Here is a 20,578-nt window from a genome sequence, read left to right as displayed (position 1 = left end):
ATGCCTGACCTTTCCCATTCCTCCTATTCGATAATGACACTCTAGACACAATCCAGGCCTATTCAACATCCCCCATTCATAACCACCTGACTTGGTCACCAGGCCCCTCGGCCCCAACACATACCTAGAAAGGTCCACTACATCCTCTCACGATGAATAGCCAAGGTCTCTAAAAGAGCTACCCAACTCCCGTGACGGTGCATTCGTGTCTCGTCTCCCCTCCACCGTGTCCCATTATTTGCTTCAGGTTTAGCTTCATGTCAGGAACAAAATTGATCCACATCCACGGTCACACGCCTTGATAACCTCTTGTGATTGGTTACTCGGTTCTGGCACAAAACACTCCGACTTTTCCCTTTGGACAGACACGAACAAAGACAAGACCAACAGATTGGAACTGGATTGGAACCGACTGGAACTGGAACTGCAACTGGAGACCTCAAACTGCGAAGCTGTCCACAAACAACGCCTTTACCTTTGCCTTTGCTCCTTCGCGCCTTCCACCATCCAACATTATCCGTCTTCTTCTCAACCAAGCTACCTTCATTACTCAATCCTTAACCTCCCTCTTCACCCTCCACAATGAGCGGCATCCCAGTTCCCTTCAGCGACATCGCTAAACCAGCGAACGATGTGAGCTTCCATCCCACTCCTACTATATTAATGACCCCTCCGGTCCTCCGGAACTTCAGGGGACATGACCTATACAGAGTTACAAAGACTGATTGAATCAACCTGCGCTGCATAGCTCCTCAACAAGGATTTCTACCATACCACCGCTGCCAACCTTGAGGTCAAGTCCAAGGCACCAAACGGCGTTGTGTAAGTTTTATTCTCCCCCTCATCTCCCCTTTGCGTTTGGTGTTCCCATGGACCGAGTTGCAATTTGTAGCTGGCAGCTAGCAGCTTCGCATCGGCCTTTTACATCCCTTTGCTTGTTCAGCTTAAAACAAAAAGCACTTGGCTAACCCAATCTCATTACAGCTTCAACGTCAAGGGAAAGTCTGCCCATGATGGTCCTATCTCTGGCTCGGTGAGCACCACAATTATTAAAAAGAAATTACGAATATCACATGTTAACGGCAGGGGAAAGATTGAGGGAAAATACAGCGACAAGGCCACTGGTACGTTGTTTTCTCCCCCTTCTCTGATGTCAATCGCACTACTAACGCCTCCTCTTCACTCATAGGCTTGACCCTGACTCAAACCTGGACCACATCCAACAGCCTCGACACAAAACTCGAACTCGAAGACAACCTGACCAAGGGTCTCAAGGCCGAAGTCCTGACAAACTACCTGCCCGCAAAGAAGACATATGGTGGAAAATTCAACCTCTTGTACAAACAACCCAACATCCACACCCGTCTGTTCACCGATCTGTTCAAGGGTCCCACCGCCACCTTTGACGTGACATTGGGCCATGAGGGATTCCTCATCGGTGCCGAGGGTGGTTATGATGTCGGAAAAGCCGCCATCACCAAGTACGCTCTTGCCGCTGGCTACTCACAAGGAAGCTATGCCGCCGCCGTCACTGCCACCAACAATTTGAGCATCTTCTCCGCCAGCTACTACCACAAGGTCAACACCGAGGTCGAGGCCGGTGCCAAGGCCATCTGGGATTCTGCTGCTGGCTCAAACGTCGGTTTGGAGGTTGCCAGCAAGTACAAGCTTGACCCCAGCTCTTTCGCAAAGGTATTTAAATACCAAAGCCCCCCGTCTCCCTCCTCCTTACTTTGTTCTTCTAACCATCTTCTATAGGCCAAGATCAACGACCGTGGTATCGCCGCCCTTGCCTACAACGTCAAGCTCGGCACTGGCGTCACCCTTGGCCTCGGCGCTTCCCTCGACACCCAGAACCTCAACCAAGCTGCCCACAAGGTGGGTGCCAGCTTCACTTTTGAAGGATAGATGGTATCCGTTCTTTCTTGGCGGGGGCGCGGACATGAGAGAGGTTGAACTTTCAACTCAAGACCAGCAATGGTCATGGCCCTGATTAAAGCTCCTGTTCCGTTGTCAGCTCTATTCATCAAATTTTCTGCCAAAGATTCGTTCGAGATCAGAGAGATTCTCTACGTACATAAAAATTAACTTGGCTTTTTGTCAAGTCAGTCGGGGTAGCCTGTGAATGAAATAGGGTTGAAATGGATGTTGTGTTGTGTTGTGTTCTCGTGATTGTGATCGGCCTTTCTTCGTGCATCCTCCGGTCTCTGAACGTCTCCTCTCTACGTACAACGGCAAACTATTTTCAAAAAATCCTTTGATTCTACGAGAAGAACATTCGTCGGTGCATTCCATCTTCTACATATTCTACAATCCAGACCAAGTCGTATAAAGCGGCCCTCACGTCATAGAATCCTCCAGACATAAAAACATGAGAGACCGGACTAGTCACCTCAATCCGATCTCTTTCTACGCGTACCATCCGCCCTTACCAATCCACCCTTTGAGCTCGAATTGACCTTTGAACTGACCAAGGTCGCCAAACTGATGCCCAAGACAATGACACCTGAAACCAGAATGAAGCGACTCCAGAAATTGCTCTGGTCCTCTGCTGCTGCTTCTCTAAGGGCAGCCAATTCCGCCGCTCGACGGTTAGCTCGTCGATAGTCTTCATGTGTTTGTGTTTTGAATACACTGCTGCTGTCGAACGCTGGGTCCCATGACCCAGGCTCCGCGTACGCCGACGCATTGAATGTTCCAGCTTGGGAGCCAGCTTGTTGCTGATGTTGGTGCTGATGTCTTGTGCTATCCGAAGGTTTTCCATGCGCGTAGAAACTCGGCGGTGGGCCTTTGAATATACTGCGTCTCTTGCTCAAACCGCTAGCCGGTCGCGACCCAGCATATGAACTGCCACTCCCTCCGGCGCCGTGGTGTCGATGATGGCCAGAGTGACTTCGCGACATGTGATGATGGCGCATAACATCTCGATCGTATTTTTTGCGTTTCTCGGGGTTCGATAATACGCTATACGACTCGGAAATCTCGGCGAATCTCTTGGAGGCTTCGGGGTCTGATTTGTTCAGGTCAGGATGTGTTTCTTTACTGAGAAAGTAGAATTGTTTCTTCAGCTCGGCCGACGTTGCTGTCGGAGGGACTCGTAGAATGTCATAATGGGTATGAGTTGGTATGCTGTGACGGAGCGGTGTTGAGGAGAACCATCTGGGATGGATATGGATTGTTGAGGGCCATGTTCTGGCGCCTCCAGGGAGGGTGGTGGAGAGATGGCTCCGGCGAAAGAGCATCACTCATGCTTGAAGCCGGAGCACCAGAGGGGAGGAGGATGGATGGCTGGATGGAGGGCGGTCAAATTAGGGCTTTGTGTGGTGAATGACTCGAGTACTCATGTCTCTTGTCCCCTGTCCACTTATCTTCATCTAGAACCCAAAAACAGAAACGTGACGTCTTTCGATTTTGGGCGAACGCCGATGTTCGGTGCAAAGTGGTTGACGAAGGCGTTGAAGCCAGCATTGTGGAACATCGTTTATCCGTTGTATGACCCGATCTAATCTAATCTAATCCGGCCGGCGCAGGCCAGGCATCCAGTGAAAATCCCGCGAAATGAAACGTCTGAGTCGTGACTACGCTCTGTCTTTTCCTCTCCACACATTCAGGTTCACTACCGCCTTTTATCCTGACCTTGTTCACTTGCGCGCCAGCAAGGACCTGGGCTCGACATCATGGCAGCAAAAACAGCAGATGAGCTGTCCAAGCTCGCTCTCAATGGCGCTGCCACTAAACAGCCTAACCCCCAAGTTAGCGGAACAAACGGTGTCAACGGACATTTGTCAGATCAAGACGACTCGGACGATGACAAAGACGACGACCCAACCACTGCAACCGCTAATGGCTCAGGTGCAAATCCAGCCAGCGGAGCCGCTAAGAAGAAGAAAAAGAAGAAGCCAAAGAAGAAGAAGGCAAGCGGGCCTAAAGTTCAAACGGATCCTCCTCGAGTAGCCATCAAAGATTTGTTCCCTGGAGGTGTCTATCCCGTGGGAGAAGAGGTGGAATACAAGAATGAGAACTCTTTCAGAACTACCAGCGAGGAAAAACGACATCTCGACCGCATCAACAACGATTTCTTGCAAGAGTACCGTCAAGGCGCCGAGGCACATCGCCAGGTTAGAAAATGGTGCCATGCTCACATAAAACCTGGAATGTCCTTGACCGAGATCGCCGAGGGTATTGAGGATTCCACTCGCGCCCTGACGGGACACCCTGGTCTCGAAGAAGGCGACAATATCAAGGGAGGTGTGGGCTTCCCAACCGGCCTAAGCATCAACCACATTGCCGCTCATTATACACCCAATGCCGGAAATAAATGGATTCTGGGCGAGAAGGATGTCATGAAGGTCGACTACGGTGTTCACATCAATGGACGCATTGTCGATTCGGCCTTTACTGTGGCATTCGACCCCAAGTACGACAACCTCCTCAATGCGGTCAAGGATGCCACCAACACTGGCATCCGTGAGGCTGGAATTGACGTCAGAGTGTGCGACATTGGAGCTGCGATTCAGGAGACTATGGAGTCATACGAAGTCGAACTCGACGGCAAGACATATCCAGTCAAGGCGATCCGCAACCTCAACGGTCACGACATCATCCAACATAGTATCCACGGTGGTAAATCCGTACCTATCGTCAAAGGTGGTGATCAAACCAAGATGGAAGAAGGAGAAATCTTTGCCATCGAGACCTTTGGCAGCACCGGGCGCGGCTACGTCACCGATGATTTGGAAGTATCACATTATGCACTGCGCGCCGACGCACCCAACGTCGCTCTTCGAGTCGGATCCGCTCGATCTCTCTTGAATGTGATTAAGAAGAATTTTGGAACCATCCCCTTTTGCCGCCGATACCTTGATCGTCTGGGCCAGGAGAAATATCTCCTCGGCTTGAACAATCTTGTCAGTGCAGGTATCGTCGAGGCTTATCCTCCCTTGGTCGACGTAAAGGGCAGTTATACAGCTCAATTTGAGCATACCATCTTGCTGAGACCTAATGTCAAGGAGGTCATTAGCCGTGGTGATGATTACTAAAGAGTCTCATGACTCTTCGGAGTATTGGGATTTCTTTGATCTATAGGACAGAAAAAAAGCCTAGCGATTTGTATAGCCAATGATTATGACTATCTGTATTCACGCCATTTTTTATTTTCTATGAATATAATCCATCAAGTCTTTGATGTGTGAATCAATACTAACCCTCGAGAATGATGGGGGGATATATCACGTGAGGAGCGTAACTCGTTCACAATACCTCACGTGATGGTTCCTGAATTTTTACCCTTTGAGGTCTAGAACCGATATTGCGTTGAACCCGAAAGACCAGAACTTTTAGGATCTTTGAATCATTTTCCAAAACTTGACAAATCCTCCACTGGGCTAGATTCCAAGTCTCCAATCTGTAAAGGACGACCATACCGACGACGAGAGATTGTGGGCCAGGAAATCTTCATCAAAGGATATCTCTTGCACGCACGCCAAGTGATATCTGACTCACCAACACCGCCAGCTACCACAACTACCACCACCAGCCCTCTCGTCCCACAGACACAAACACAGTCACCGGAACATCTAACCATGTCGACCTTCGGAGAATATTTCCGAGTGACGACATATGGAGAGTCGCACTGCCGTAGTGTCGGCTGCATCGTCGATGGTGTACCTCCCGGCATGCAATTGACTGAAGCCGATATTCAACCTCAGATGACAAGACGTCGACCGGGGCAATCAGCACTGACGACACCACGTAACGAAAAGGACCGAGTTGAGATCCAATCCGGCACTGAATTTGGTGTCACTTTGGGAACGCCCATCGGATTGATTGTCAGGAACGAGGATCAGAGACCAAAGGACTATGGAAACAAAACTATGGATCTCTACCCCAGACCGAGTCATGCTGATTTCACTTATTTGGAAAAATATGGTGTCAAGGCAAGTTCAGGAGGTGGTCGAAGTAGTGCGCGGGAAACTATTGGTATGTGTGTTTGGTTTGGGAGTGCGGGTTGAGGAATATGGCAGTGGCTAATTCTTATTCTACAGGCAGAGTAGCAGCAGGTGCAATTGCAGAGAAATACCTGTCGCTGGCGCATGGTGTGGAGATTGTGGCTTTTGTGTCATCGGTCGGATCGGAGCATCTTTTCCCTCCCACGGTAGAGCATCCCACACCTGCGACAAACCCCGAGTTTCTGTCTCTTATTTCAAGCATCACAAGGGAACAAGTCGACTCGTTTGTGCCAGTGCGGTGTCCCAACGCTGAAGCCTCAGCACGAATGACCAAGGTGATTGAGAAATTCCGAGATGCTGAGGACAGCATTGGAGGGACCGTGACTTGTGTGATTCGTAACGTACCAATTGGGCTGGGAGAGCCTTGCTTTGACAAACTTGAAGCAACACTTGCACACGCCATGCTCAGCATTCCCGCCACCAAAGGATTCGAGATTGGGTCAGGATTCGGGGGGTGCGAAGTTCCAGGATCAATACATAATGACCCATTTATCGCCGCTACGGGGGAGAAGGCAGGCCGCTCTAAATTGATGACCAAGACAAACAACTCGGGCGGCATCCAAGGTGGAATCTCGAATGGTCAAGATATTTATTTCCGAATCGCATTCAAGCCACCTGCAACAATTGGCCAGGCTCAGCAAACGGCCACATGGGATGCTGAGGAGGGGACACTGGCAGCCAAGGGAAGACACGACCCATGTGTGGTTCCTAGAGCAGTCCCCATTGTGGAAGCCATGTCAGCACTAGTATTGATCGATGCTCTCATGGCACAACAAGCTCGTGAGACGGCAAGGAGTCTATTACCGCCTCTCAAGACAACATTGCCTACGAAAGAGACTGGGACATCGACTAGTCTGGAAAAAGTCGAGCAACGGTTGAATGGCACTAATTAAGCCTCTCAATGGTGAGGACAGTGGCGCATGAGCTTCCCCTGAGATAAATAAAAGCGTGTAACAGAATAGGTAGACAAAATAAATCATTCCCAGGATGAGTAGCCATGGAACTAATTTCTCCTCCCAGGACGTATCTTATCTCAACTATGAGCCATGATAATCCATCATACGAGGACAAATTTGGTGGCGGTGACGAAGCATTTGAGGGTAGGAGCGATCGAGTCTATCGAATTATGGATTTTGGCAAGAACGCCCCTTCCTTAGTTGTCGGCATTAATAAATCCGGCAAGAGCGAAAGAGGCGAGGGGCGCCCAACACCACTACGCAGGCTCATTTTCTGCAGCTCAAAGACTCAACTACATCAGACAGCCAGCAATTTCTCGACATCTCCATTCTTTCGTACATTCCAAGACGCTTACGACTTTGAGTGCGGCTAATCAGTGCGAAGTCCCCGCATCCCCGTTGCCTGGTCCGCAACGGGCACGCAAAACATGAACATGATGCTCCAAATCCGTGGCCTTGCAGCTTGCCAGTGTCATATTTCAACGTCTACCATCCTAGACGAATCTCAAATGCCTAATAGAGATGATCTGTTTGAGTGAATAACAATGCGAAGACATGGGTCAGGCACATGAAAAACAAGGGTCGCATATCTGGGGCCAAACAAGAGTCGTCAAAGTACGATTGGCGAAGCCGTTGTCGTGGTAACCAGTCCACAAACATCGAGCCGCAGATGGCGCAACATTTGATTCTTCAGGTCGCCGACTTGTTGACCGTCCCACGCGAAAGCGATTGGGTGGCCAGACAGATCCATGTCCAAGTGGCGCCATCCTCCCCTCTCTTCAAACCCTTGAACCAGACTCATCTTCAGTCCACCTGCAGAACTACTCCTAGATTCTATCATAGTCGCAAAGTTTCAACCCGTCGCGCGAAAGCCACCGCCGCGGTTGATTACAGAGATACGGCACTCCTCCAAGTCCTCCCTTAAACAAGTCAAATACCTCGAGAGTGCAACACGACCAGTACACCCCTCATGTGTCTATACAACTCCTGCCATCGCCCTTGACCCACGACGGGACCTTGCAGATGGATTGTTTCCCAGCCAAGCCAGACCGAATCGCAATGTCAAAAATGACATGAACCGTTGAACAATATGGCTTTGAATCACAAATTACTTTCTTCTGGCCTGTTGGCCCTCTTGGTCACACCCGCTTTCGCACAACTGCCATACAATCCCGCTCGCGTCATTCCTGTCTCAGGTGCTCCGGCAGCATACGTGTTTCGGCCTCAGTCCTCCTCTTCTCAATTCTCCCTATCACTACTCGACACATCACAAAGCTTAGGCACCACAACAACCCCACAACTGTTGTTGGATGGTCTGCCTTTCCTTGAAGACGACGCATCCAAGTCCTTCATAACTCTACCAGACAGAGAAGGTATCACAGTTCTCGCAGGAGACTGTCAGGAAAACAGCACGGGGTTGGAGTTGTGGAGATTTACTCGAAATGACAAAGATAATAATGGAACGTGGAACAGCCTGCCGGTCAGCGCAGGAGACTCATCTTTAGGTGCCAAATACCTTTCTGCTTCATTTACATTCTCTCAAACAACGGCGCTGGAAGATGCAAAACTCTACGTTTTCGGGGGTATGTGCCCGAATGGAACATCCAACGAGTCCAATTGGGCTTCACAAGCGACATATTCTAATACCATGTTGACGATCGGTTCTACCTCACCCGCTGCTAACTCTCAGTATCAGATTTCATTGACGGGGTCTCGGGCACCTCCAATCCCTGAAGCTGGTCTAACGATAACACCTTTGTCTCCAACTTTCTCAAACACCTCCGAAGGCAATGTATCCCAGCAGCAGAACTTCATTCTCCTCGGAGGCCATACTCAAGCTGCCTTCATCAACATGTCACAGTTGGCGATTTTCTCCCTGCCTCAGAGCTCTTGGGCCTTTGTTGGGGTCACCCAGCCTTCAGATCCCAATTCTGTGGTTGAACCACGATCAGGGCACACTGCTGTTTTGACGCCGGACGGATCAAAAATCATCGTGCTTGGAGGCTGGGTTGGGGACGTTTCAACGCCGGCGCAACCACAGCTGGCCATTTTGGAGCTCGGACAAGGGTTTGGTGGCCAAGGGGACTGGACGTGGACCATACCATCTGTTAGAGACACTCCTTTTGCATCAGGTCAGGGAGTTTACGGACACGGCGCCGCAATGCTGTCTGGCGATGTCATGGTGGTGACTGGTGGCTATCCCATCGCCTCGTCAGCGTCTAGAGTCAAGAGAGCTGCTTCGTCTGACCTCCTTTTCTTCAATACAACTGCAATGAGTTGGACGAGCTCTTATGAAAATCCTGACCCGTCAGGCACTGCGACCAGCAGCCAAGATGCCCAGTCTACGTCGTCAGGATTGAAAGCCTCGGAAAAGGCAGGTCTTGGGGCAGGACTTGGCCTGGGTATCGCTGCTGCGATCGGAGTCGCGGTCGTCTGGCTCCTATATTCCCGCAAACTTCGGGAAAAGCGTGTCCTACGTGAAAAAGAAATCAGAGAGCTTGCGCTTGGAGCTGAGAGACTTCACACGCCGATGCCACCACCCGAAGGAGATGACAGATATCCATCAATGAGAACGGCAAGTTGGAACGGTGCTCAAGAGCAACAAATCGAAGGATCTGGAAACCCATGGCCATGGGCTCCAGCATCTCAATCAGCACGCGACCAAGGCAGCCAGGGTGACTATTCCAACCGCTTCCATCACAACAACAGTGCTCTGGATGTAGCTGATCCTTCTCGAGGCGTGCAGAGCAACATCAGCCACAGGGGACCATTGGGAGGATCGTCGTATCCACAACTTATCCTACCGGGTGTCCCTGGGGGTGTCTTCCGGATCGACGAAGAGGACGAAGGCAGTCAGGCAGGGTCCATGAGACGTACAGCATCACAGACTCGTACCTTGGATCGACGTTCAGTTGCCAGCGACCCATTCAAAGACCCGCCAAATGGGTCGGATAGCTCTCAGTCTGATCCGGCGGCGCAACAGCGGCAAAAGGAAGTGGATGGGTGGGTGGAGGATTGGCAATCTGCTGCGGAGACCATGAGTGTGTCCAGAACCACCAGCCAAGCGCACAGCAGAACATACTCCAACCTCTCACAATTTCGCGCGGCCGGGCCTAGCAGTTCCGGTCGTGGGTCACCAGAAAAGTCAGACCGTACGGGCAGTAACCTGTCGGACAAGAGCTTGCCGAGTATATCAGAGTACTCGAGATCTGGGCAGACAACGGGGACGTTAACTCGTGATCCGTCACAAAGGAGCGCGAGTACCGGATATGCGCTGTTCGCTGGTGCTGCCGCAGCTATGGGCAGGATGACAGGAAGTCGGCCCGGGGTGAGCAACAGTGACGTCGACAGCAGAGTCGCCCGGGCGCCCTCCAACCGCAGTGTATCATTCAACGTGGAGACACTGTCTCGGGATCGCGACGATACATTTGCGTCATCACGATCGCCATGGGGGGCACCCAAGCCGGGCGAGAGCCAAATGGTTTACAATCGCCATGGGCAGCGGCCTGGCCAGGCTGAGCGAGGATACTACCCTTTAAATACAGGCGGAAGTCCCAGCAAGGACAAGTACTCTGGTGCAGGCAGTCTCTCGGGATCTGGCCGGCGAGCGATGAACCTGTTGGGCAGCGTCAAACGGGTATTCACCGGGACGGGCTCTGTTGATGTGCAGGACCGTATTGGGAACCTTGAACAAGTGAGCGGACACTCGAGTCCGACAAAACATTCCGGGCTCCCAGAGATGATGGAAACTCATCCTCGGCGATCACTGAGTACAGGGGCGTCGTTTTGGCGTGGCCAGCAAGGTCCCAAGGATTGGGGGAGCAGCAACGGCGAGGCATCAACATCATCGCGTGGGAAAGAGGTGCCTGGTGTGGTGCTCAATGACAACCACGGCGAGTTAGGAGATGATGATGGGGATTGGGATGTTGAGACAGCAGTACAACAGCGGGTGGTGCAAGTCATGTTTACGGTGCCAAAGGAGAAGCTGAGGGTGGTCAACGCGGATGCTCTGAGTCTACTGAGCAGCAACAGAAGCGAGGTGGATCACGACGAGGACCGAGAACGGGATCAAATGAAGAGGATGAGTAGTGTGCGGGAGGGAGATGAGGACCATGACGTTGATGAATTTACGGCCACTGAGAAAGGAAAGGGTCGGGCAACGTGAAAAGGCATCGATTGAAAAAGGTATCTTCTGGTCAAGCGAGGCTGGCGTTGGTATGGTCTGGTTTGGTGGGAGGAAGCGAGTGTGTTCCAATATTGTATGAGGGAAGGATACTATACTCGATCACTGTATAACTAAGGTACTTTAGCTACAGAATGATATTAGCCATGACTCTGATTAGGCTCTTTACTGACTAGTTGATACATGAAGTGAAGGATAGATCCGTTGATGTTTAGTGAGAGTATCTCCATATGACGGTTCACGCGTCCATTTGTCAGCCCTGTTTACATGGGAAATCATTCACGTGTCTTCGCGCCTGCCGCGTTTACTAATTAATTAATCTTGGTCCCTAGACTCTCCTTACGTCATGGTCCCCAGAGCTGTAGACTCACAATCTGTATGTATTATTGCAAGGCTCCGATCAAGCTCCTCGATTGTCACTTTCAATGTTTGTCCTCAAGACTCCAGATTACAAGTCTTATGACTGAAAGGGGTTGGCTCTCGACGCAGTCGAACAAATGCCAATGTGAAGGCTGGTGAGTGTGGAAAATGGATGTTGGTGGCAAAAAGGTCGAGAGTCCAGGAGCAACTGGTCCGAGCGGGCGTTTGGCGGGGCCCTCGGGCTGTAGCCTGTGGTTGCTGGGCTTGAGGGGAGGTCGAGGGTCAGTCGGGGCTTAAAAGTTGCCAAAGAGATCGTCCAACAGGCTCAGTGTGACTGCTGCCTCGACGCTTAGAGTTTAGTCTATGGGGGGGCTTGATCTCCGATCTCGCCCTTTCAACCACCGACTCCAGGCACCAACCAGGATCAATTAGTCAGGTGTACTCCGTACTCCGTAGCCAACAGTGAATGCCAACACCAATGCTGCCCTGGAAAGAGAAATTCTGCACTTTAATGGCCTTTTTGACGCGAACGCGTCCCTGGCAACTCCTTCCGTGTCCTCCTAACCACGACAGGCGCGTCGAGCATCACAAATCCACTCTTTCCTCTTATATCTTCCCAATGTTGTGACTCTCCTCCTCCTCTTACCGTTGCTCCTCATTCCTTCACTGCATTTCTCTAACCCTCGTCGACCTCGATCGTTTCGCTGCCTCGTGTGTGCAGTCCCTGTCGTCTTCGACAACGACAAGTCCTCTCGCCACCTGCCATTCCCTCCACAGGTATACGCATACGCATAGCATACGGGACAAGATCCATAGACCACTCACCGAACATCAAGATGTTCGTCTTCAAGCGAGGTAAGTCGTCTTGGTGGCTCTCAGTCTCTGGCTCGAGTCTCTCCTTCCATCCCAGACGCCACCCTCATTGAAAGTGCCTTTCTAACATCTTGCCACAGATGGACGCAAAGAACGCGTGCAATTCGACAAGATCACGGCTCGCGTCTCCAGACTGTGTTATGGACTCGATCCCGAACATGTCGATGCCGCTGCCATTACACAGAAGGTCATCTCAGGTGTCTACCAAGGTGTCACCACCATTGAGCTCGACAACCTCGTAAGTGCCACTGTCAGCTGTCGACAACGACAACTTACTAACCCTCATCACAGGCCGCAGAAACAGCAGCATACATGACCGTCACTCATCCCGACTATGCCATCCTCGCAGCCCGTATTGCTGTATCCAACCTCCACAAACAGACCAAGAAACAATTCTCCTCGGTCATCTCAGACCTCTACCACTACGTCAACCCCAAAACCAGAAAACCCTCCCCCATGATCTCAAAGGAAACATACGAATGTGTCATGACTCATGCCGATGAGCTCAACTCGGCCATTGTCTACGACCGTGACTTCAACTACCAATACTTTGGTTTCAAGACTTTGGAGAGATCCTACCTGCTCAAGATTGGCAACAAAGTTGCAGAGAGACCACAACATCTTCTCATGCGTGTGGCCGTGGGCATTCACGGCAATGACGTCGAGAAGGCCATTGAGACATACAACCTCATGTCCCAGAAGTGCTTCACTCATGCCTCGCCAACCCTTTTCAACGCTGGCACTCCTCAACCCCAGTTGTCATCCTGCTTCTTGATTGACATGAAGTCCGACAGCATTGAAGGCATCTATGATACTCTCAAGACCTGTGCAATGATCTCCAAGACCGCCGGCGGTATTGGTCTCAACGCTCATTGCATTCGTGCCACTGGCTCCTATATCGCCGGAACCAACGGCACATCAAACGGCCTCATCCCCATGCTTAGAGTCTTCAACAACACTGCTCGCTACGTCGACCAGGGAGGCAACAAGCGGCCCGGTGCCTTTGCCATTTACTTGGAGCCATGGCACGCCGATGTCTTCGAGTGGCTGAACCTGAGAAAGAACCATGGCAAGGAAGAAGTTCGTGCTCGTGACCTGTTCTACGCCCTGTGGACACCCGATCTCTTCATGCAGCGTGTTGAGAAGAACCAGGATTGGACCCTTTTCTGCCCCAACGAGGCTCCTGGTCTCGCTGATGTTTATGGCAAGGAGTTCGAAGCCCTTTACGAACAGTACGAGAAAGAAGGCCGCGGTCGCCAGACTGTCAAAGCCCAGAAGCTCTGGTACGCCATTCTCGAGGCACAGACCGAGACCGGTACCCCTTATATGCTGTACAAGGATGCCTGCAACGAGAAGAGCAACCAGAAGAATCTTGGTACCATCAGAAGCTCCAATCTTTGCACCGAGATTGTCGAGTATACTGCTCCCGATGAGGTTGCCGTCTGCAATCTTGCCTCCCTCGCTCTGCCCACCTTTGTTGACCAAGCTCGGGGCGAATACGACTTTGGTCGTCTGCACGAAGTCGTTCAGGTTGTGACCCGCAACTTGAACAAGATCATTGACGTCAACTACTACCCCGTCATTGAAGCACAAAACAGCAACTACAGACACCGCCCCGTTGGCTTGGGCGTTCAAGGTCTCGCGGATGCCTTCCTTGCTCTGCGTCTACCTTTCGACTCTCCCGAAGCACGCCAGCTCAACATCCAGATCTTTGAGACCATCTACCATGCTGCTCTTACTGCATCCTGCCAACTGGCTCAAGAAGAGGGTCCTTACTCTAGCTATCAAGGCAGCCCAGTCTCCCAAGGCATTCTTCAGTATGACATGTGGAACGTCACCCCCACAGATCTCTGGGATTGGGATGCTCTCAAGGCTGAAATCGCCAAGCACGGTGTTCGCAACTCTCTTCTCGTTGCACCCATGCCAACTGCATCGACCTCTCAGATCCTTGGCAACAATGAGTGCTTCGAGCCATACACCTCCAACATCTACTCTCGCCGTGTCTTGGCTGGTGAGTTCCAAGTCGTCAACCCATGGCTTCTGAAGGACCTCGTCGACCTCGGACTTTGGTCGGACAACATGAAGAACCGTATCATTGCCGAAGGTGGCTCCGTTCAAAATATCCCCAACATTCCCGCCGATCTCAAGGCACTCTACAAGACTGTCTGGGAAATCTCCCAGCGCACAGTCCTGCAGATGGCGGCCGACCGAGGTGCCTTCATTGATCAGTCGCAATCATTGAACATCCATCTTAAAGAGCCCACCATGGGCAAGATTACATCCATGCATTTTGCTGGCTGGAAGATGGGTCTCAAGACTGGCATGTACTATCTCCGCACGATGGCTGCTACTGCCCCCATTCAGTTCACCGTCGATCAAGAACAGCTCAAGGTCGCTGACACGAACATTGCACGTGAACGCGCCATGCCCAAGAAGCGTCCCTCAGCTGGATATAGCCAGAGCTACATTGCGTCGTCGCCTCGTCCCATGTACGCCAACAAAACTAGCAACTTTAATGGCGGCGGTGGCGTTGCTACCTCCTTGAATGGCATTCCCACACCAACATCCACCCCTCCCCCTACTTCAGGCGAGGAGAAGCAGCTCGTTGGCAAGTTTGCCAAGACGAGACTGTCAGACGGAGTGTCCAGCGAAGAAGCCAGCCCCAGAGTTCTTCCCACCGACCCTGTTGGCACTCCTGATGTTGACGAGAGCCTCGACAACAAGAAGAGCCAATTGGAAGACCAAGAGAGCGATTCCGAAGAGCGAGAGGGTGACATCTACGCACAGAAGGTGTTGCAATGTAAGTAATCAATCCAAGCCTTTGATGTCCGTCCTGGTTGGCCTACAGAAATTAACATGGTTTTCACACAGGCTCTATCGAGAACAAGGAGGCTTGCATGATGTGCAGTGGTTGAACAAACAAGCCTCTGAACTGCACCATTCTGTCGAGTTGCCGGTTGGCTGATTGGCTGGTACCCTGTTGATGTTTTGGTCTACATAAATCATGTTATGGCGTATAGAGGAAGCGCACTGGGAGAATGTCTTTCAATGCAATGATGTTTTGTATCCATCCGTCCAGGTCTTCCACGGAGGACTGACTGACTGGTGGACGAAGTTTTGAATGGGATTAAAATACATCTTGACACGCAATTGATTACAAACCTCCTTCTGCGACCGCAATGTTAGGCGAAAGGTAGGGAGGGAGAGGAAGGGAACTGACTGAACTCATGGGCCAGGGGTTTGAATGACACTTTTGGGGATCAGGATTCGGGTCCTCGATAGCTTCACGTAATTTGCTAGTCGTTCGCGCGTTCGCGCCTTTTGATGCTGAAAAAGATCGATTGTATATTGTATATTCTAACTACACCGTGTTTGTCTGTGTCTGCATCGTCAGCTAGGATCCAGGATTTTATTCCACGGCCTGTGCAACAATGTGAACACTGCATGAGCTAAGTTTACAAGTCATGCATGAGTTACCGATAGAGATGTTGCTATAATCGAACATTGGATATCTCACAATTCGTTCAGCTGAAAACGAGGCTAATATCGTTGGCGATGGCGATGGCAATGCAAAGCAGTGCTTGAATATCACAACTCGATTCTAAGCAGATGATGCTCATCACTGAGTCTCCTCCCAGAGCAGGCGACTTGCCCTTCTTCATGGCCGTCTACGCCACTCAACGTGAATTCTTTCCACTCCTTTGTCCCTGTCGTGCCTATCGATCGTGCAATCAAGGACAATGCTCCCAAAGCCTGACTGCCTGACATGCATGCTTTCAGTTGCACTCGTCATTTCTGTTCGCGGGAGTCCTGTCTGCCGCCACCCTGACTATCTGCAGGGCTGTCAAAACACTACTTTACAACCACCTGTGACGCGGCCATGGCACTCCAGGGCGTTAGGCCCGGTTGCTGTTCAACATGCATCGTGGTAAGATATGTGCCAAGCTTCTGAGCCGGAAGAGTGCAAGGTGTGCAATTGATATCTGCAATATGCTGCCCCAATCTGGGTAAACAGAAAGATCAGCTTGTACTCAACGCTGTTCCAGCTTCTTGGGCATTATGTATGGTTTTCTGTAACCATTCGTAGGTGAGCATGGTTGTCATGGCTGCCGGGACGGCGCGAATTAGATTAGTTCCGATACCGGCATAGAATGCTCGCCATCCTTCCTCTTGCAGAATGAGTCGGCACATGTGCAGGATTCCCGAGTAGCGAGCTTTGACAGCCAGGCCATCAGAAGTTGACAGGCCTCTTCGTTGCTGTGTCTGCAGCCTTGTTCGAAGTACTTCATGAGGATACGTCGCTGTACTAGCGCAGATTTTGCTCAGGAATGTTGCCGCACTTATCCCCACCCAGTTGGCACCACTGTCCTCGGGTGGGTGATCTCCCATACCATACCCGGTGAATTTCATTTTGAAATACTCATAAAGAGGGAACTGGACAGCCACGTGGGTAAGGCCTAGAAGGGCCGGGGTCAGGCCCGAGTAAAAGGATTTCATCCCCTCATTGTGATACATTTTTCTGGCAGCATCCAGAGTTGATGTGTAATGCCAAGGGGCGCGCATTCCGTCGCTAGCGGACTTTGCTTTGGAGCTCTGCGACATGAGGCGCGTTTTGATTACCCAGATAGGGTTTGTGAGGATAGTCGAGCAAGCACCGGCGGTCAAAGATGAGTAGCATCTTGCTAACCACCAGCTCTCGCACTGATCGTACCAAAAGTCTCGTGAGTTTTCATAGACAGTCAGATAGACGGCCCATGTAGGAAGGTATCCCATCAGCATCGGACCTAGGCCCCGGTACATGCCACGGATTCCTTCTTCTTGCCATATCACGCGACCAGTTCCAATAATGCCCTTGTAGGGCTGTGTCGAAGGTGAATAGGGTCCGTGCCTTGTAGCGAAGCCGCCCTGTGCTTGCAGCTTGGTCTTGATCACATCTAGGGGGCAAGTGACAATGCCGGAAGCAAAACCGGCACCGGCTCCACAGATGGGGGAGATCCACGCCTTCGGAATTTGTGTCGAGTGTATCTGTATGCGGCCGATGATGGAGTCTCTCGAGGAAGACGGGGACATTGTTCTGTGGGGGTCTGAGGTAGGAGTATCGGTCGTGGTAGCATATTGGGGAGACAAAACGGCAGGAGTTTGTTCTGATTCCCTCTCAAAGGACATTCTATTCTCGGTGGAATAAGACGATTGTCAGGGGAGGCCTAATCACCCGTATGGCGAGTGCATGGCGATGAAAGGCAGGCACGAGAAGGTGAGGTAAGACGGACGAGGTGGTTCGAAAGGCAGCTGATGTGAAGGGATGGTGTTGTATGTGATGACGGGGGTCAGGATGAGATAACTCAACCTCTCCGTTGCACCGTCGGCGGCGGGTAGGTTGTGCTGCGGGGTTTGGCCGCAGCCAATGCAGCTGGTCTACCAGCGATTGACCAAGGCCATGAACATGAGACGGTTCCAATAACTGATGTCAAGGCCGAAGATATCTCTGTCCGCCTGTCGAACAGCTCACAGAGGGCTTGATGGGTGGAAAAACGGTGAGTCAAAGCAAGGATGATTGATGGAATGGAAGTAGTCGGGGAGGAGTTGGTAAACGGTGAACAGGAACTTGAGATTAGTCGAGATATGCTGGGGAAAAGCAAGCACGCCCACCCGAACAAATGGCAGTAGGAAAGTGCAACCGTAGGTGCAGCTAAGCTTTCTAAACGGGTTAGGAAGCACACGCTAGCATCTTAATTCCTTAAGATTGTCGGCAAACTTGCTCTTCGAAATCAAAGACCATTAGAGCCCAGAGAGCCAATCACAACATCAGGAATAGCTTGCTTTGCGAAGTCGAATGTGCAATAATACGTCGACCCTGATGCTACAGCTGGGAACATTTCTCTGATCTTCCTAGCAACACCACACGCCACCCTCCAGCTATCCAACATGTCTGCTCCATCCCTCGCTCCTTATATTCTCAAACGTCCGTGGTTGAAGCGGTGGATGCTTCCTCTCGCCAACTGGTACGTTGACGCAGCCGGCTACCGACGACTAGGTATGAAGAATCACCCGACCCGGAAAGGAGCTATTATACAGCCATAAAGAGACAGATGCTGATCTGAACCAGGTCTGCGCCATGATGATTTGATCCCCGAAGAGAACGACACTGTTCAGCTGGCCCTGAAGCGACTGCCTCCCAAAGAAGCCTACGACCGCGTTTTCCGATTGAGAAGAGCTTTCCAAGTATGCAATAATTCGGTGCGTTGGGCGATGATACATAGGAACTGACATGAAGCATTATAGTGCTCTATTTCTCACCAGTTACTCCCCGAGGCGGAGCGGACGAAGCCAGAAGAGGTCAGTGAACCTCTTTTCTAATGTCGCCTACGAACGATTGTACTGACTATCATGAACTCAGGACGTTGCGTACCTGTCCCCTATCATCGCGGAGATTGAAGCCGAAAACAAGGAACGAGCCGACCTAGACTCCGTGGCCATCCGCCGAGCCTAAGTTCGAACAACCGCCAATTTCGAAGGAATGAAATCTAGTTATGCGAGATCCCTTGGGATCCAAAGATGGCGATGCTTCGGGCTGCAATGGGTAGTATTGTACATATATTGAAGACAAGACTATGGATCACACATTTCCACCCGTCACGTTGTGCTCATGACACTAACATCGACGTCTTCTATGCGCCACATATACCACATGAACAAGCTTCGATATGGCGCAAACGGTTCCGACTTTTCCAACATCTCCTGTTCCGACATGTACTTCCACTTGCCACCTCCTTTGGCTTTGAGTTTCTTGACATCTTTCCCGAAGAAGGCGGCCATGCCTCGCTGCACGCCCAGATCTCCCGTGGATAGGATATCCATTCGCTTCAGCCCAAAGCATGCAAACATTTCCACGCTCCACTTACCAAGCCCACGAACAGCGATGAGTTTCTCCATGACCTCCTCGTCAGACGCTTTCATGAGCATTGATGCACTCAACTCTCCGCTATTAAACTTTTCTGCAAGACCTTGAATGTATTCCGCTTTTCTCTGTGACAGCCCTGCTAATCTAAGTCGAGGGATATCCGTAGCTGCAACCTGGGCCGGCGTGGGGAAGTTTGCCTTTTCAGGATCCATTCCTTCGTTGAAAAGCATGATGAACTTGTTCTTGATAGACTTTGCCGCCGCTCCAGACACTTGCTGACCCATGATGCCACTGCTCAAGGACCTGAAAGGATCGATCTGCTCAGCTAGACCTTTGGCGGTAAAGATATGACAGGTGTGCTTCTCAATCACTGGTCGCATTCTAGGATCCACGCTGATCAGATGTTGACAAGCCTGGTCTAGGAGGCTGTTGGTAGTGGCAGTCGGGCGAGGTAGTCCAGTCTTGGACGGCGAGGAATCTGGCCAATCTGAAAATGCTACTAGCTGTGTTCCCCCAGGGGTGACAAGAGTAGCATTTGTCACGTGCGGCTCGACGGGACGGTCGGGAGGCGGTGTCGCATCATCAATGTCGCCAGAGCTATATGGTGCTCGGATGACATTGATCAGACTCGGTGTAGGTGTCAAGGGGGGTACTTTGCTTGCGGCCTTGCTGCTCCTTTTGCGAGGAGTCACGGGCACTTCCGGAATCTTGAATTCCTTCTCTTGCACCTCCCCATTAGACTGATACCCGTCATCAAGCTCGGTTGACTTTGACTTTGACTTTGGCCTTTTGGGCTTGCTCTTCGCTGCTTCAGAGCTGGCCGCGCGCTTCTTGAGTGGCAGAGTGGGGGTATGAATATCATTTATCTGACTTCCTGGTAATGTTGCTGATGCAATCCTGTTGGATCTGCGAATCGACATTCTGTAGACTGATCGAGCTAGCATTCGGCGATTTAATCCTCTACAAACACTGTGAAGGGGATCTCCAAGCAATTGTACATGAACACCGAGACGATTCTTCAACTAAAACAATAGACAAAAGAAAACCAGAAACGTTTACTGGCTCGTCAAATTGGAGCAGACTCAAGTAAAGGGAGGTCAAGTCGAGTACAATATCACATTAGCTGGTCTCTCCGTGGGAGAATCGTTCTTGTTAAAGGCATAGCAGCACCTGGCGTCATATCTTTGCATTAGCGGGATCGATGGAGGCTGCTGCCTTGTTGCCAGACGCTGAAGTGCCTCTGATTGGCCACATTCACGTTGCTAAAAGCTGGCTGATATAAGCCATATCACGTGCA

At 51.1% G+C, this 20,578-nt stretch overlaps 9 protein-coding genes across 9 annotated transcripts; 6 read left to right on the top strand and 3 right to left on the bottom strand.

The window, feature by feature from the left end:
- Nucleotides 1-358: 358 nt before the first annotated feature.
- Nucleotides 359-2,253, top strand: PV10_08283 (uncharacterized protein). Its single transcript, XM_016373279.1, has 6 exons — nucleotides 359-633; nucleotides 749-822; nucleotides 985-1,033; nucleotides 1,094-1,124; nucleotides 1,190-1,692; nucleotides 1,759-2,253. Exons 1-6 carry the CDS (start codon nucleotides 583-585, stop codon nucleotides 1,906-1,908), a joined length of 858 nt encoding a protein of 285 aa, XP_016220190.1. The 5' UTR covers nucleotides 359-582; the 3' UTR covers nucleotides 1,909-2,253.
- On the bottom strand, nucleotides 2,254-3,398 carry PV10_08282 (uncharacterized protein). The gene has a single exon (XM_016373278.1). The coding sequence runs from the start codon at nucleotides 3,240-3,242 to the stop codon at nucleotides 2,394-2,396; it is 849 nt and encodes a 282-aa protein (XP_016220189.1). The 5' UTR covers nucleotides 3,243-3,398; the 3' UTR covers nucleotides 2,254-2,393.
- Nucleotides 3,399-3,582: 184 nt separating this feature from the next.
- PV10_08281 (methionine aminopeptidase 2-1) lies at nucleotides 3,583-5,145 on the top strand. Its single transcript, XM_016373277.1, has one exon. It carries the CDS (start codon nucleotides 3,678-3,680, stop codon nucleotides 5,037-5,039), a length of 1,362 nt encoding a protein of 453 aa, XP_016220188.1. The 5' UTR covers nucleotides 3,583-3,677; the 3' UTR covers nucleotides 5,040-5,145.
- Nucleotides 5,146-5,196: 51 nt separating this feature from the next.
- Nucleotides 5,197-7,015, top strand: PV10_08280 (chorismate synthase). The gene is made up of 2 exons (XM_016373276.1): nucleotides 5,197-5,979; nucleotides 6,045-7,015. Exons 1-2 carry the CDS (start codon nucleotides 5,583-5,585, stop codon nucleotides 6,899-6,901), a joined length of 1,254 nt encoding a protein of 417 aa, XP_016220187.1. The 5' UTR covers nucleotides 5,197-5,582; the 3' UTR covers nucleotides 6,902-7,015.
- A 793-nt stretch (nucleotides 7,016-7,808) lies between these two features.
- On the top strand, nucleotides 7,809-11,303 carry PV10_08279 (uncharacterized protein). Its single transcript, XM_016373275.1, has one exon. It carries the CDS (start codon nucleotides 8,055-8,057, stop codon nucleotides 11,127-11,129), a length of 3,075 nt encoding a protein of 1,024 aa, XP_016220186.1. The 5' UTR covers nucleotides 7,809-8,054; the 3' UTR covers nucleotides 11,130-11,303.
- A 751-nt stretch (nucleotides 11,304-12,054) lies between these two features.
- PV10_08278 (ribonucleoside-diphosphate reductase large chain) lies at nucleotides 12,055-15,735 on the top strand. Its single transcript, XM_016373274.1, has 4 exons — nucleotides 12,055-12,362; nucleotides 12,461-12,618; nucleotides 12,672-15,180; nucleotides 15,252-15,735. The coding sequence occupies exons 1-4, from the start codon at nucleotides 12,344-12,346 to the stop codon at nucleotides 15,293-15,295; spliced, it is 2,730 nt and encodes a 909-aa protein (XP_016220185.1). The 5' UTR covers nucleotides 12,055-12,343; the 3' UTR covers nucleotides 15,296-15,735.
- A 106-nt stretch (nucleotides 15,736-15,841) lies between these two features.
- Nucleotides 15,842-17,968, bottom strand: PV10_08277 (uncharacterized protein). Its single transcript, XM_016373273.1, has one exon. The coding sequence runs from the start codon at nucleotides 17,544-17,546 to the stop codon at nucleotides 16,401-16,403; it is 1,146 nt and encodes a 381-aa protein (XP_016220184.1). The 5' UTR covers nucleotides 17,547-17,968; the 3' UTR covers nucleotides 15,842-16,400.
- A 254-nt stretch (nucleotides 17,969-18,222) lies between these two features.
- PV10_08276 (uncharacterized protein) lies at nucleotides 18,223-19,104 on the top strand. Its single transcript, XM_016373272.1, has 4 exons — nucleotides 18,223-18,414; nucleotides 18,487-18,602; nucleotides 18,663-18,716; nucleotides 18,778-19,104. Exons 1-4 carry the CDS (start codon nucleotides 18,306-18,308, stop codon nucleotides 18,868-18,870), a joined length of 372 nt encoding a protein of 123 aa, XP_016220183.1. The 5' UTR covers nucleotides 18,223-18,305; the 3' UTR covers nucleotides 18,871-19,104.
- On the bottom strand, nucleotides 18,956-20,304 carry PV10_08275 (uncharacterized protein). The gene has a single exon (XM_016373271.1). It carries the CDS (start codon nucleotides 20,223-20,225, stop codon nucleotides 19,014-19,016), a length of 1,212 nt encoding a protein of 403 aa, XP_016220182.1. The 5' UTR covers nucleotides 20,226-20,304; the 3' UTR covers nucleotides 18,956-19,013.
- Nucleotides 20,305-20,578: the final 274 nt, after the last annotated feature.

Source organism: Exophiala mesophila, assembly GCF_000836275.1.
Source record: "Exophiala mesophila strain CBS 40295 unplaced genomic scaffold supercont1.6, whole genome shotgun sequence".
NCBI lineage: Eukaryota > Fungi > Ascomycota > Eurotiomycetes > Chaetothyriales > Herpotrichiellaceae > Exophiala > Exophiala mesophila.
This window is presented reverse-complemented; position numbering and strand designations above follow the sequence as displayed.